At 46.9% G+C, this 15,142-nt stretch overlaps 1 protein-coding gene across 1 annotated transcript in view; it reads right to left on the reverse strand.

Moving 5' to 3' along the window:
* LOC122392957 (rabankyrin-5-like) overlaps positions 1–11,816 on the reverse strand; it is an 83,964-nt gene extending 72,148 nt beyond the window's left edge. The window contains exons 1-6 of the mRNA XM_043388346.1: positions 11,554–11,816; positions 9,364–9,559; positions 8,270–8,379; positions 4,390–4,534; positions 2,772–2,895; positions 584–733 (exon numbers count right to left, since the gene is read on the reverse strand). Coding sequence (XP_043244281.1) covers positions 584–733; positions 2,772–2,895; positions 4,390–4,534; positions 8,270–8,379; positions 9,364–9,559; positions 11,554–11,566 — 738 coding nt within the window. The 5' untranslated portion in view covers positions 11,567–11,816. The remainder of the gene's footprint in view (positions 1–583; positions 734–2,771; positions 2,896–4,389; positions 4,535–8,269; positions 8,380–9,363; positions 9,560–11,553) is intronic.
* Between the last annotated feature and the right edge of the window lie 3,326 nt (positions 11,817–15,142).

The raw sequence follows: 15,142 nt of genomic DNA on the forward strand, positions 1-15,142 counted from the left end.
CACGCGCCCCAGACGGGCCATACGGCGCGGTCGACTTGCGCCGATTGATCGGAGGGTTATTAAAGAAACCACGGCTGTTATCACGGCCGCTGCACGCGCTGCAAGACGGCATGTCGCGGGGAGGGGTTCTCATTCTACCCGGGCCAACAAAAGCGGCCGCTGAGCCAACAGCACGGAGAATGAATGTGATATTTGAGCCGCAGAATAACAGCGGGGAGTCGGGCCAGGCGGGCGCAACATGTGGGGAATGGTGTGGCCAGTCTTCACTGAGGTCGTAAAACCCGGCGCAGTTGCTGCGCGGCGAATAAAGACCGTCGGCACTTACACTCCATTCGATGTGGGTCAACAAAGAGTTTATACCAGTGCTTTGCTCTGGCTCAGGAACTGGCGTGATTCTATTCTTAAGAAGCCGTCTTCGGCGAAAGGTAGCCCAATTCAGTGTTGGCGACTCTCGTGCCACTGCAGCGAAGAAGCCCGTCCAATAGCGCATTATCCACTCCTTCCCTCCGATAATTACCAATTACCTCCCCAGCCTCCCTTCTTCCCCCCCCCCCCCGAGCCGTTCGTCGGTCCGGGGACCCACCTGTGCGTTGAACTCGATCAAAAACAGGAAGACCACGTCCTCCCGGAGCAGTCGGATGGCAGCGTGCAGCGGGTAGCGGGTCTTCGACTTGAACATCTCGTACACCAGCGGCGCCTTCATGTGCGCAAAGTCCTCGCTGGTGAAGTCGTTCTGCGGACCGACAGAAGGGTAAAATGTTATGGATTGCGGTTCATGGTGATATAATGTGACAACATTGGTCACCAGGTAACGCCAGTGGAGCATTTCTGCTAGCAAATGTAAGTGCAAGCATAGCCTTTATGGCATAGCAGCTATGCCATAAAAATGGTTGAAAATGGTTGGAAAATGGTTTCTTAGAGATGTTAGAGAAGATCGACGGTCTTCCGCGACCCTTTTCTGTGCTGAGTGATGTGTTTATTCCCAACTGAGTCTTTTAAACTATGCAAGCTAAAATCAAATAATTTTAATATCCAATCTCCAAACCGTTCACCTCTCGGGACCTCCAAGCCCCTCAGCCGCCGGAGTCAATCACTGCCCACCCCACCCCACCCCTCTTGGCCGTCGCCACGTCAGGCACACCCCATAACTCCCGAGCGTCTGATATAGCTCTCACTCTCCCAAACATACCGACAGAGTCGGTTTGGACCGCCCGGCGGGGCAGAGGGGACATCACAGCCGCCAAGGGTCTCTGATTCACCTCGGAGTCCGGGAGGCGCAGTGACACGGTGGGAGTAAAATTAGCACCGCTCTCTGTGATGTAACATCCCCTCACCCGCTCTCTTTCCCTCCCTGTCACTAACCGCAAACCCATCCCCTCCTCTCACACCCCACACCGACCCACCCTTCGCCGCCCAGTTCCAAACAAAGGAGGATTGGCATGCGATTTGCTAGGCTATGCGAATTGGCACTGGGTTATGGCTGAAATGTTGTAGTGGGAAACAACAGCCGAGTGATTGTAGTTCGTTAGTACATAACAGTGAGCCAAACTGCCGCCGTCAAACTGACGTTACGCCGTAGCTGAGTGAGTCTGACGAGCTTTGTCAGTTATGTAGCCGGATTACCGTGATGTAGCGGCACAGGTGGCTACGACAGGGATCATTCGGTCCGATTAATGCCGACAGATGATGAGATTCCATTGTCCGCCGCTAGAACCGCTCTGGACACCATCCAAACAGGTGTGAATGAACGGGCAGCGGCTGGGCGGCTCATTGAGGAGCCGGTGAAATCAGCGGGCCTGGCTGGCTATTTTGACAACGGGCCATATAGCAGGTGTTTGCTATAACAAAACACAGAAACCGCTCCTCCGTTCAGTGAAACTGAAATTGGAAGTCATACAGTGAATCGTAGCTCCGTAACGATGAACATTCTTAATCTAAGAGGGTAACAAACTCGATGGAAAATCTCTTATTTTCAAATCAACAGAACGCGGCCCCGGTTCTTGGCACTATCAATTCTATCCGTATGCCGTGTGGCGTTCAGACTCCAATGTCTGGCTGCCAAAGCCGGTAAACGTACCGGGAACAGTGACGCCAGGAGTGACACGGGATATTGAAGGGAGTGACAGAGGTACACCGTGAGATGGAGAGGGAGACGGAGATAGGCAGTTGGCACTTGGCAGACTATAATACCGGGAAACGGAGAAGTGGTGAGGGAAAGACAAGTAGACGAACGGAAATCATTTGGAACCCCTTACTTCTAATAATATTGATAAGGTCGGACGATGATCGGCCGACCGCTGTTGACGCCAAGCAGCGGACACGGGACAAGGCCTCGACCTTTTCCCTGAACACCTGGACGTGCAACTAGTGGCCACTGGCCAACGTAGTCCATGTGCAGTGACACGACATAAAGGTATACTATGTGTTACATTAGATGCTATATTAAGTTTATGAGACTAGTTTCCCTCCTCAAAGCCCCGCACCCCTACCCGGCCCCGCTGATAGCACAGCCCTCAGAGCCCAGAGCCCCGCACCCCACCCCGGCCCCGCTGAAAGCACAGCCCTCAGACCCCCACTGACCCAATGTGTGCAGATGAGCCGCGAGCAGTACCGGGCTTTCTAAAGTATGTACTGCCCTCAGACCCCCACTGAACCAATGTGTGGATACTGGATATCTCACAGACCCAATGTATGGAGATGAGCCGCGAGCAGTAGTCCTTCAGCTGCCAGTATCGCCCCACTAATAGTACAGTCCCCAAACTATCACTGACCCAGTGCGTGGAGATGAGCCGCGAGCAGTAGTCCTTCAGCGTTCCGGCGCCGATGTCGTCCGCCGTCGTGTAGAATTTGATGCAGTTCTTCACGCTGACCGAAGACATGAGAGCGTTCTCGCACCTGGCGGCAGACGAACGAAGCTTTAGTGAGGCGAGGGTTCCGATGGCAGAAGTGTAAAGTAAATTGAGCGTTCTAATCAGTTTGCATTTAACGTTTTAGACATCGTATTCCAAGAAAGGTAAACAGGGTGTAAAACATGTGCTATAGCCGATGCAGAAAAGTGAGAAAAGAAATAAGATATACACACTCAAATTAACCCGCGCCCGGCTGGGGTCCTGGATTTCCACGCCCTGCTGGGGGGGGGGGGGGGTGTTTGAACACCCCCCCCCCTTCTAACTCGGCTCCTGGGCCACATAGCGATACGCGGAAGGCGGCGTTCGAAAGAGCGCCAAAAATAATGACGAAATCACTTCGGTCACTTTTTTGGTCAGGTCAAAGGTCAGGTCACTAGAGGTCATTGAAGGCAAAATTTCGCAGATTTTCAGGTCGAATGTCGACAATTTCCAAGAAGCCAACGCATAACTCGGGAACCAATAAAGTTACAGCGCCGCGGAAAAGCGCATTTGATAGCCCTATTAACGCCCTTTCTGAGTAGTTTTCTCAGATTTGACCTAACGTCAACGGTTTTGCCTGCAGGGGGCAAAAACTGCAAAAATAGCCGATTTTTTTCGGAAACAGTTTTTCTGCAATAACTTTTGACCCAAGCCTTGTACGAGCTTACTTTTACCGGCATCGTGTTCCTCTTGTCAAGACGCATCGAATGAACTATAACTTGACCTTGAAAGGTCAACTTGAAAATTTGACCTCAGGTCAAGGTCATGACCTGACCGGAAAGGGTCATGTTGCATATCAGTCGATCCGTATCGTCGAGCTGAGCACATCTAAGGCGTTTTCACCGCTCTAGCATGCCTCTATCAAAAGTTATTTGCGAAAAACTGTTAGACACCATTCGTGACCTGAGATGACCTCCGGGGCATAAATAGGGGTCACGGACACCATTTTCATGTTCAGTGTGTCTAAACCACTTGTAATTCAGTGTTTGGGAGTGTTTATAATGTCTTTCGTCCAAAAGAGGCGCATTTCAATTTTCTCCCATTGACTTATAATGGAGAGGTCGCAAAATTGACCTGACCTTAGGTCACCGATATCAAAATTCCGAGATAAACATTTTATAGATACTGTTATCCTTATCAATCGCTGAAAGTTTCAAAGCGATCGGTCACTCGGTGTAGCTATGGCAGACATTGAAAGTTTTTATGAGGTGAGGTAACTTCAAGTGACCTGGTGACCTGACCTTGAATGACCTTGGCCTAAAATTTTCACAACATGTGTAGAATTGATGTATGATAAGGTGTACCAAAAACGGCGGCGCTCCGCGCCGCCGTTTTTGAGATATTCGCGAAAAACCACAAGGGGGTGTTCAAACACCCCCCCCCCCAGCAGGGCGCGGGTTAAATCATCACCATTTTCGCCAGTTAAACACACCAAATCCATACACAACTAATCCACGGCGACAACCCATCAACACCGTCCCCGCACTAGCTCAGAACGTACTTGGTTTTCAGTTGATCCAGTTTGAACCGGTCGGCGGTGCGCATCACATCCAGCACAAAGTCGTCTCCCTGCGCCAGCGCCGCCTGGTCCGTGTAGATCCACTGCAGCACCTCCATCCCCACCTCGTAATTGATGTCCGTCCAGTCTGGGGAGTGGGGGTAACAGGGGAGGTCAGGGGTGTCTGACCAGTGTGTGGGTAGTGGGGGAGCAGGGTCAGATCAGTATGTGGGTAGAAGAAGAGGTCAGGTTCCGATCTCGTAACTAATGTCCCACCAGTCTGTGGGTAGAAGAGGAGGTCAGGGTGTCCGACCAGACTAGGGGTAGTGGGGAGGGGTAACCGGACAAAAGATCGTAAAGCAGAAGATCGTATGGCAGAAGCTCGTAGGAAGTTGATCGTATGCAAAAGATCGTAATGGATAAAGATCGTACGACATAATGCTCGTATGGACAAAAGATCGTATTCGCTAAAGATCGTCAAGGAAAATTATCGTATGCCAAAAATTCGTAATGGATAAAGATCGTATGAACATAATGTTCGTATGGACAAAAGAAAGTATTCGCAAAAAATCGTCAAGGAAAATGATCGTATGCCAAAGATCGTATGGGATAAAGATCGTACAGTATAATGTTCGTATGGACGAAAGATCGTATTCGCAAAAGATCGTCGAGGTAAATGATCGTACGCCAAATGATCGTATGAGATAAAGATCGTACAGCCAAAATATGGTATTCACATGGAGCAGCCAAACTGCACCGCATACTAAGCTTATTAATTTCTACGTTCGCGTAGTTAGTGGCGTCGTAAACTAGACCATTGATGTTATTTCAGAGCTTAGATGGCTAATAGCTGATGCTTAAATTTCCGTATTGACAGAAAGGACTCAGCTGTCCTGTTCCTTTCTTTGAAGCTCTAGCACATGGGTGTGGATGTGTATATCATTTTTGCATCCCTAATAATGCTTCTGCACCCCCAAAGGGGCACCCCAAAGCCCCCAGGTGCACACGCACGCATGTACAGGGGCGGATCCAGGAAAACTTCGAGGGAGGGTCATGAATCGAAATGGTGCCCCTACCTATACCCAAAATAAAAAAAAACTCAACGGATCTCGAATTTTGGTTTCGACCACTTCATTTAGGTGCTGCCCTATTTTCAGGTTTTTTTTTTGCACATGGGTCCTGGCAGGCATGTAGTGTTCCTGACAAGCTTTAAGTGCCAACGAGAGGCTGGTGGTGTCCCTGACAGGCCCATTGTGCCCTTGCGAGGCCGGTGGTGCCTCTGTTACAGGCCTGTGGTGGTGCCCCTGGCAGGCCTGTGGTGCCCCTTCTAGGCCGCTGTTGCAGTTGGGCTCTGACAGGACTGTGGTGCCCGTGACAAGCCTTAAGTGCCCCCTCTGGCACATGGTGCACCTGACAGGCCCAATGTGTCCCTGCGAGGCTGGTGGTGCCCTTGCTAGGCCTGTGGTGCCTCTGGTAGACCTGGGGCCGTATTCACGTCGACTTCGTAAGTCGATTTTCTTTTGTAAGTATAATTTGGTATTCACGTAAACAACACTTTTTAAGTTTTTATCGACGGAGTTCACGTGAATAAAAAAATATACGTAAGAAGTAGGTCAAACTTAAGAAAATTCTTATGAAAATGATCGACGTGAATACGGCCCCTGTGGTGTCCCTCGCAATTCCACTTGCGACGCCCGGTAGGGGAGGGGGTGGGGGCTGGAAAGCAAAAGCTTGCGGCACCACCTTTTACTCCTAAAATGTTGTCGATATTCCGCAACCGCGATTGCATAATGCAAATCTTGAAACAAACTCTGCAGGATTGTTCTTGATTTATCGATGCCTTCGATGTATTATGAATAGTCCCCTAAAAAAATAGTAGGTACGATATTATTGGTAACAAGTGAAACGTGAGGGCCCTCTTTGGCATAGGGGGCACACCCAGCCGTGAGGGACATCGAAGCCCATGGTAGTCACACTCATAATTGTGAATTTCTGCATACAATTGTGGACATGAACATTTTCGAAGTTGGTGGATAACACGACGTCATAAATATTCGTAGTTTTATATCTCATATTTTTATATAAGGTAATCTAAGCATGGGTGAATTTGTATGTCATTCGGGGTGCTTCAGCACCCCAAATGCTGGATTGAGCACCCGCCCAATAAGACTTGAGCACCCCAAGAGGGCCACCCCACAGGTCACAGCAGCACAGGCGCACGTGACGGTTTTTCGTAGAATATCGTGCGGCTAACGGGCTTTTTGCTACAATCATTTACCTCTAACACTATTCTATACGATTATTTACTTTACAAACTTAACGTTACGATCTTTTGTCGTACGATCTTTTACAACATACGATCTTTTTCTTACGATCATTTTCCTACGATCTTTTTTCATACGATACATTGCTTTACGATCTTAGGTCGTACGATCTTTTGCGACATACGATATTTATCTTACGATCATTTTCAAACGATCTTTTTCATACGATCCTTTGCTTTACGATCCTTTGCGTACGATATTTAGTCGTACGATTTTTTGCGACATACGATCTTCATCTTACGATCATTTTCCTACGATGTTTTTCATACGATCAATTGCTTTACGATCTTTTGCTTACGATTTTTTGTCGTACGATCTTTTACAACATACGATCTTTATCGTACGATCATTTTCCTACGATCTTTTTCCATACGATCTTTTGTCTTACGATCTTTTGTCACGTAATCGTGGGGAGGTCACGGTGTCCGACCAGACTAGGGGTAACAGCACAAACAGGGGAGGTCAGGGGTGTCTGACCAGTCTGTGGGTAGTGGGGGAGGTCAGGGAGATCTTTACTCTTTGCAAATGTCGACTCGCCTTCATGTCGAAATAACAACACAGAATGACGGATCATTGTTCGACGGATAGTCTAAATCACCCACACAGCCACTACCTACGTTTTCATGACAAGTTTAAGTCATTTGCAGATATTTCACGTGCGCTTTTCTCGGATACTATTCATCTTAAGCAAAAAAAAAACGTATTTATGGCTTAAGATACCACTAGGCATATTTGCAGTTTTTAGTGATGTCTAAATGATTGATTGAGAAAATCAGCATCCTATTTTGGCTATTTTAAACAGTTTTTCATTTCGATTCTTCAAACGCATAGTTTCCACAAAGATTGCCGCCTTTTCGGTCGATTCGGTCGAGGCCAGAACGTACACAATTACACACGCGACAGCCGATGATTCAGACACGCCAAACGAGCGAAGTTCTGGTTTTCGGGCGTCACGTCTAATTTTTCCTGTTTGGCCCATTGCTGGTGAACGGCCTAGATGCCAGCACGCATCACCAAATCAGGTGCTCCCGGTAAAATGTAGTGGTGTCAAGCATTCAATATCAGGCTGTAAAAAGAAAAGGCTTCGTAACTCCAACGGTACATGCGGCGTCACAGACGGCAAAAAAAAAGTTACTCGATTATATTTGCTGCACCCGTACAGGTTAAATCCTGATGTGTTGCCAAAGCACACTATGGTGTTGAGGCTTTTGTTGTGTGAAATGATCTTTAAGGGATCAAAATGACAGAGCTATCAAATGGAGGAAAACGAGAATATTTAACGGTGGTCACAAACAGAAAGCCCACGTACCGAGCTGGACGTCGGTCACCGACTTGACGATCCCTCCCCTCTCCCCCTCCCCAACCACCACACACACACGTGACACACTGTAGCTAGGCACCAAGACCAAACCCACCCCTACGTACCGAGCTGAACGACGTCGGCCACCGACTTGACGATCCCTCCCCTCTCCCCCCCCCCCCCCGCACACACGCACGCACAGTGCACACACACACGCGTGACACACACCAGCTAGGCACCAAACCCACCGCCGACTTACCGAGCTGGACGACGTCGGCCACCGACTTGACGCCCCAGTGGCTGCCACGGGCGACGAATACGAACTTGTGTCCCTGGAACACCTGGTCACCGACCTTCACTGACAGGTCACTGTGGGCAGAGGGGACCCGGGAGGTCACTTCGGGCAGAGGGAGGGGTCACTGCAGGTACAGGGGAGGGGTCACTGCAGGTACAGGGGAGGGTCACTGACAGGTCACTGGGGGGCAGAGAGGAGGGGTCACTGACAGGTCACTGTGGGCAGAGGGGAGGGGTCACTGACAGGTCACTGTGGGCAGAGGGGAGGGGTCACTGACAGGTCACTGTGGGCAGAGGGGAGGGGTAACTGACAGGTCACTGCGGGCAGAGGGAACTGGGAGGGGTCACTGACGGGTCACTGCAGGCAGAAGGGAGCCGGGAACGGTCACTGGGAGCAGAGGGGAGGGGTCACTGAGAATAGAGGGGATGGTCAATGGGGGTAGAAACTAGAAAGTGACCATCACCGTCACTTTGGGCAGAGACGATGGCGGTAGCCTCAAGCAGAGGTACGAGGAACACTACCAACACGTACGTACACACGTACGAGGAACACTACCAACTTTCTTTCTTTTTAGAAATTTTGTGCGAATGGATGAATGGGTGGCTATGGACCACGGTGCCCCGCTAAGCAGTGCTTGTTGCGAATGACACCACGGACCCACTGGTGCCTTGCTCGCGCCCGGTTCACCGTTGATTATTTGGATCGAAAGTTTAACGTGCCGCAGGTAGATGGCGGCACGGTCCTCCCGGGTCTAGCGTGGCCCTCTCTCGCCAGTTGCCAGCTGGCTTAATATAGGAACGCGGGTCAAACGACGTGGAGCTTCCCGGCCACGAACTTGCTGCTACCGAGTTAGGAGACAGACGCCTTATCCACTAGGTCACGGGCCAACATCAGGTGAGATCAAAATTTATGTCAAAGGATTAAATCTTCTGGAACAACAAAAGCAAAATATTTGAGTCATTAAAACTTGGAAGAGAATAGGTCCCTATGCACCTTGTTTATCCAGTCACCACTCACCACTCCCTCTTACCCACACACCAGCCCCCACCTCTCCTCACCTGAACTGTTTGGAGCGGAACAGGTCAGCCACTGTGGCCACCAGGGAGGCCACGTAGCCGCCGGGCTCACCGCCCTGAGCACCACTCTCCGCAGACAGGATGGCATACTTGCGGCTGACGTCTGCCAGGTCTCGCTGCAGCCTGACATACTCCTCCCGCAGCAGAGACAGGTGGAGCTGCAGCTTGTGCACCTCGCCTGTGAAACAAGAAAGCATCCAGTTTGCACTTGGTAAGGTAGAACAGGCATGAAGGATGTATCTAGCTTAATGCTACTTTGGGTAGGTACCTACTTGAAGGCTTGAAGGCTGAGGTTATAACTTATAGGGCATAAACTGCTCACAAGTTGAAGTTGCAACCCAATAACAATTGTAGCACAAGGAACTTCAACCTTTATGACTACAAACAGCTTCAGTGTACTTGTGAAGCTCACTGCTCATGACTGATTCAGAGGTACTGAAAATCCTGCAATGCAACCTACATCAATCAGATTGAGATTGAAAAATGACAAAAATTATGACTGGAATGCTACCTACCTTGCTTGAGTGACTCATTTCATTTAACGGCGGTACACATGGAGGTCCCCGCTTCAAAAATTAGTTAATCCCTATAATATAGACATCATTCTATAGAGAAACTCATGTTTAGTAAGAATAATGTGGTTTCCAGTTATCTGATCGATAATTTTAAGACCAAAAGCTAACTAATCGTATTCTTACCACGATCTCGGTGGAGCCGCACGACGGTCTGTTGTCAACATGTCAATTGTCGTTCAATACCATTACGCAGAAATGTAGTATCTTCATAAAACCCAACACACTAGGGGGACTGTGGGAAACCGGGGTTTTGGGTGGGGGGGGGGGGGGTACTATTTTTTATGAAAAAGTGATAGATATACACAAATAATTTTGGAATTTCGGTTCTGTTTCAATAGAAGAGAATTCGGTAATTTTCTTTTTCGGTAAAGCGCCTCACGAGATGCGCCAGATCTGTCGACGAATGATAGCGACTTTTCTGAAAAAGTCTTCAGAAATGTTTCGTTCGTAATTATTTTCGTTCGTGCATTTTCTTTATTTTCGTTTTTTGGTCCGTGCATTTTTTTGTCTCTACATATTTTCATTTTTCGTCCAACATTTCTTCGCCCGTACTGTACATGTTTTCGTCTGTGGCCAACTCGTGGCGAAGCAGTGCAGTGCCGAAGGCAATGCCTTAGGAGAGATTACAGGCAATAGTAAATCAAATATTTTTAGGTTAAATGGTTATGTATCTGGCTTCAGGCCGAAGGCCTGAAGCCTGATGCATGACCACTTAACCTGAAAATATTTGATTTACTATTGCCTGCAATCTATTCCTGCCAGTAACTATTTCCTTAACCGGTAGGCAAAAATCAGTAGGTTAGGTTAGGTTAGGTTAGGTTAGGTTAGGTTAGGTTAGGTTAGGATTCCCAGTAGGCAAGAATCAGTAGGTTAGGTTAGGTTAGGTTAGGTTAGGTTAGGTTTCTTTATGCCTGGTAGGCAAGAATCAGTAGGTTAGGTTAGGTTAGGTTAGGTTAGGTTTCTTTATGCCTGGTAGGCAAAAATCAGTAGGTTAGGTTAGGTTTATTTAAGCTCTGTAGGCAAAAATCAGTAGGTTAGGTTAAGTTAGGTTAGGTTAGGTTAGGTAAGGCTCGATAAGGTTGGGTTAGGTGACATCTCTTTGAATTTCATCGAGTAATAATCGCTTTTCTCAAGTTGAAAGTTGTCTGCGCTTTAGACATAACAATATGAGAACCTTGGTATTGTTTGTCATTTCTGGCTGCGATAAAAAATTATGCACGCGAAACGCATCTGATATTTTTGCAGCCTTGATTGTTTATAAAAACAGATTGTGCTCATCCGCCGTAACCAGCATGGCGTCAGCGTCGGTTGCGAGGGGTGAGGAATGTGGTGTTTTGGGGTCAATTTTGCCAGCTTTAAATGGTAAGCTGTTGCATTTTACTGGCAGGGAATGTTAGATAGTTGGATTATAGCATGTTGTGATACTAATTGGATTCATATAATTAAAACGAAAACGCTTGGGGACCTCCGTGTTTCCGACCCATTTAACATAGAAATATATCAACATCTGATTGTGATAACCCCAAATTGAAATGAGTAAAAAAAAAAGAAAGCGGCATTCTCCCTTATTCACTCATTTCAATTTTAAGGAGCTTACCTTGGTTGTCCATCGATAATGTCGATATTGATTTACCGACAGATCAGAAAGTAAGCTAAACCCAAAATTTAGATGGCTTGATCAAGATTCCTGGAAACGTTATGTGAATTGCTTTTCAGCTTTCTACTGATGCAGAATCCGGCAAAAATACCCACGGAGTACGGACCACCTTCGATAATTAGAAGTTAGTTTGAAGCAAGGCTGTATACGTTAGAAATATCACCGTAACCGCTCCCAACCTGAAACCACCTGAAACTACGAGATATCAAATTCCCACGAAACCGTGCTAGCCAAGGTATATAAAAACACTGTGCTAGCCCACTAATGAGATTGTTTATCTTTCCCACTGGAATCTTTCCGGAGAGAAATTGTCTCTACTGCGTCGTTTTTGGAAACTGATAAGTGGGCGGTATTCTGATGCCATGCGACATCTAGGGGCAGTTCTTGTTAGTCTAGCTTCTCCTCTCTCCTTCATGTACTAAAGAGGACGCAAATGTATTGAAAAGCGACATAAAACGATTCGCAGACAAAATAGGTAACAGCGGTAAAAGTACGCATCGCAAACGTAGGTGGGACAAAAGTACGTGCGTAAATGCTCGTACGCAAAAGCGCATATGCGACAAAGTACGTCACAAGTCGGGTCACGGATGGGTCACGGACGGTTTACGGATGGGTAACGAACGGGTAACGGACGGAATCACCGTATCACGGACGGGATCACGGACGGGTCACGGGCAGATTACGGACGGGTCACGGGCAGATTACGGACGAATCACGGACGGGTTCAAGGACCAGTTATTACGGATCACGAATGACCTACGGATGGGTCACGGACAGGATCACGGCTGGATCACGGATGGGTCACTGTCCAGATCACGGACGTGATCACGGACCGTTGATGGACGGGTCACGGCCTGTGCAGTTGGGGCAGGGATCGTTTGGGTCTCACTGCACTCTATGTATGTACCTACTCCACATCTCTCTCTCTCTCTCTCTCTCTCTCTCTCTCTCTCTCTCTCCTCTCTCTCTCTCTCTCTCTCTCTCTCTCTCTCTCTCTCTCTCTCTCTCTCTCTCTCTCTCTCTCTCTCTCTCTCTCTCTCTCTCTCTCTCTCTCTCTCTCTCTCTCTCTCTCTCTCTCTCTCTCTCTCCTCTCTCTCTCTCTCTCTCTCTCTCTCTCTCTCTCTCTCTCTCTCTCTCTCTCTCTCTCTCTCTCTCTCTCTCTCTCTCTCCTCTCTCTCTCTCTCTCTCTCTCTCTCCTCTCTCTCTCTCTCTCTCTCTCTCTCTCTCTCTCTCTCTCTCTCTCTCTCTCTCTCTCTCTCTCTCTCTCTCTCTCTCTCTCTCTCTCTCTCTCTCTCTCTCTCTCTCTCTCTCTCTCTCTCTCTCTCTCTCTCTCTCTCTGAGACCGTTTGCACCCGTCATGGGGTCTAAACACTAAACAGTAGCTGTCGAGCGCCACCACGCCACTCGTGTCGTGACGTAGGCATTCAAATAGCGCGCTAGACTAGACGCGATGCTGCTTTAGCCAAAAATAGTGATATTTTCAGCAAAAGGCAGTGTTTGGCTGCGAAGTGCGATGGTAACATGTTCACGTGATAGGTAGGTACATGGAGGAGAGAATACTCTCCTCCATGGTAGGTAGGTAGGTACCTAACCTATACTGACTTTTGGCGAGAGTAATCCAATTTTATCAACAATCAATTTTTTTCACTTCAATCAAATTTTAATTTGTCAAATGAACAAAAGCAACGTCCAACAAATTGGGGTCGCAACTCGCAAGATACCTATTTTAGGCTGGAAAACAAAATGAACCGAGTTCATGACTAGAGATTAGAGTTAGGTAGGTATGCACATTATAGACCTGTTTGATTCCGATCTTTTGACTTAACCCTTTTATTAGAAGGATGAAGAATAACCTGTTGCTCATTTCTATCAGAAATAGAAAAAATGAACCAATATGTATTCGGGCGTGGCCCTTCTTCAGTGGTACAAGATCACAATAAAACAAGAGAGACGTATGTCACACACATGAGGCAAAATACAATATTTTGAATCAAATCACTCACAGATATTTTGCATGCGCTTCCAAGATTATTATTATTATTATTAACAATGCTCAGCACAACGTTCAAATACCTGAAATCATATTAACCCTTTTAATTGCATAATACCTATGTGTTGCATAAATTCAACTGAAGGTACCTACAACAAAATGCAATTAAGTTTTCTCCTTTTATTGACGGTAAAAACAAACTTATGTAGGTTTATGTATACTATATGTATAAAACAGTTTTGTCAGGGATACATCATTTCGATTGGTTATTATATTTTTACGCCAAGCCAGGCCAAAGCTGACGACTCAAAGTTGCAAACATCAGATGTGTCCAAAACAATGATTCAAGTCTTTGGTCTACCATGATCGTTAAAACCTGGTTTAAAACATGATCATTCCCAAATGCCCCGTTTAATTTCTAATGTAAAAAGAAAGATGAATACCGGTAAAGTCGCCTCCAATTTCCAAAATAAACAAAACATAAAATGATTCGTGAAAGTATGTGAACAGTAAAAAGGTGTTGCTAATGCTTATTTCCACAACTATCAGCCCTTTATGCGCATATGTTAAAAAATGTATGCCTCTTTTTCAGTCCATAGTTCCCAAATTTAATTTCCCCGGTGCGCCACGGGACCCTAAAGCATTAACTAAAGTGACCTACCTCAGAGCCGCCGCATGGGTGCACTGTCATCACGTGCACGTCTGACGAAAGGCCTACTTCTCACTAAGCCGCGACTGTCGCTCTCAACACGTGCATCTGAGGAGGGCGGAAGCGGGATAGGCACGTGAATGTTTTGCATATTCGCGACATACATAAGCTGATAGCACTACGCCGTTTCACAGTATGGCTTTCCAGAAAACTTGTAAAACTCTGCTCCTGGCTGTGACTTTCATGGCCACCGCTGACCTCTGGTGCATCGATGTGAGAATGGCGAAACTTATGCAAACTGGGGCTCTGAAGTTAATTTATTTTCAAAATATATCATGAATTTTTATCAGTTTAAATGTAACCGTATGCAAATGTTCAACTACCTTTTGCTTTTCCATGGAGTCAAATCCACCCTTCAAATTGGCAAAGAAAATATTATCGACATCGACGATATCTACATGTAAAAATGCGCATTATTTTCCTTCACTTCTTTACAGTATGTTTGTAGTCCAAACGTTGATTATACCAGATAGTCATAGATAGGTATATGCACAGTGTATATGGTATATGTAGCGCCGGCAGGCTAAGCTCGTCAATGTTTTGTTTTAAGAGCTGCAACGGATCCATCGGGTATGAAAGTTCTTGTTTATTATTTACTTTCAGGAATAGGACGAAACCCAGTTTATTCCAGTGTTGCTTATTTGAATTAAGTGTAGTACGCTACTCTTTCTGGAGCTTTGTTTCTGGGAAAACTCATTTTAAGTGTCAAGGAAACTGCAATAGCATGCAAAGTTAATCATAATTCGAAGTAAAGGGAGCCAAATTTAGGCATATGTGCGTCATGTACAGCTCCAGACTAAATGTACCCAAACGGCCAAATCGGTATCAGT

The sequence above is a fragment of the Amphibalanus amphitrite genome, unplaced genomic scaffold (genome assembly GCF_019059575.1).
Source record: "Amphibalanus amphitrite isolate SeventyFive unplaced genomic scaffold, NRLGWU_Aamphi_draft 000509F_arrow, whole genome shotgun sequence".
Classification (NCBI taxonomy): domain Eukaryota; kingdom Metazoa; phylum Arthropoda; class Thecostraca; order Balanomorpha; family Balanidae; genus Amphibalanus; species Amphibalanus amphitrite.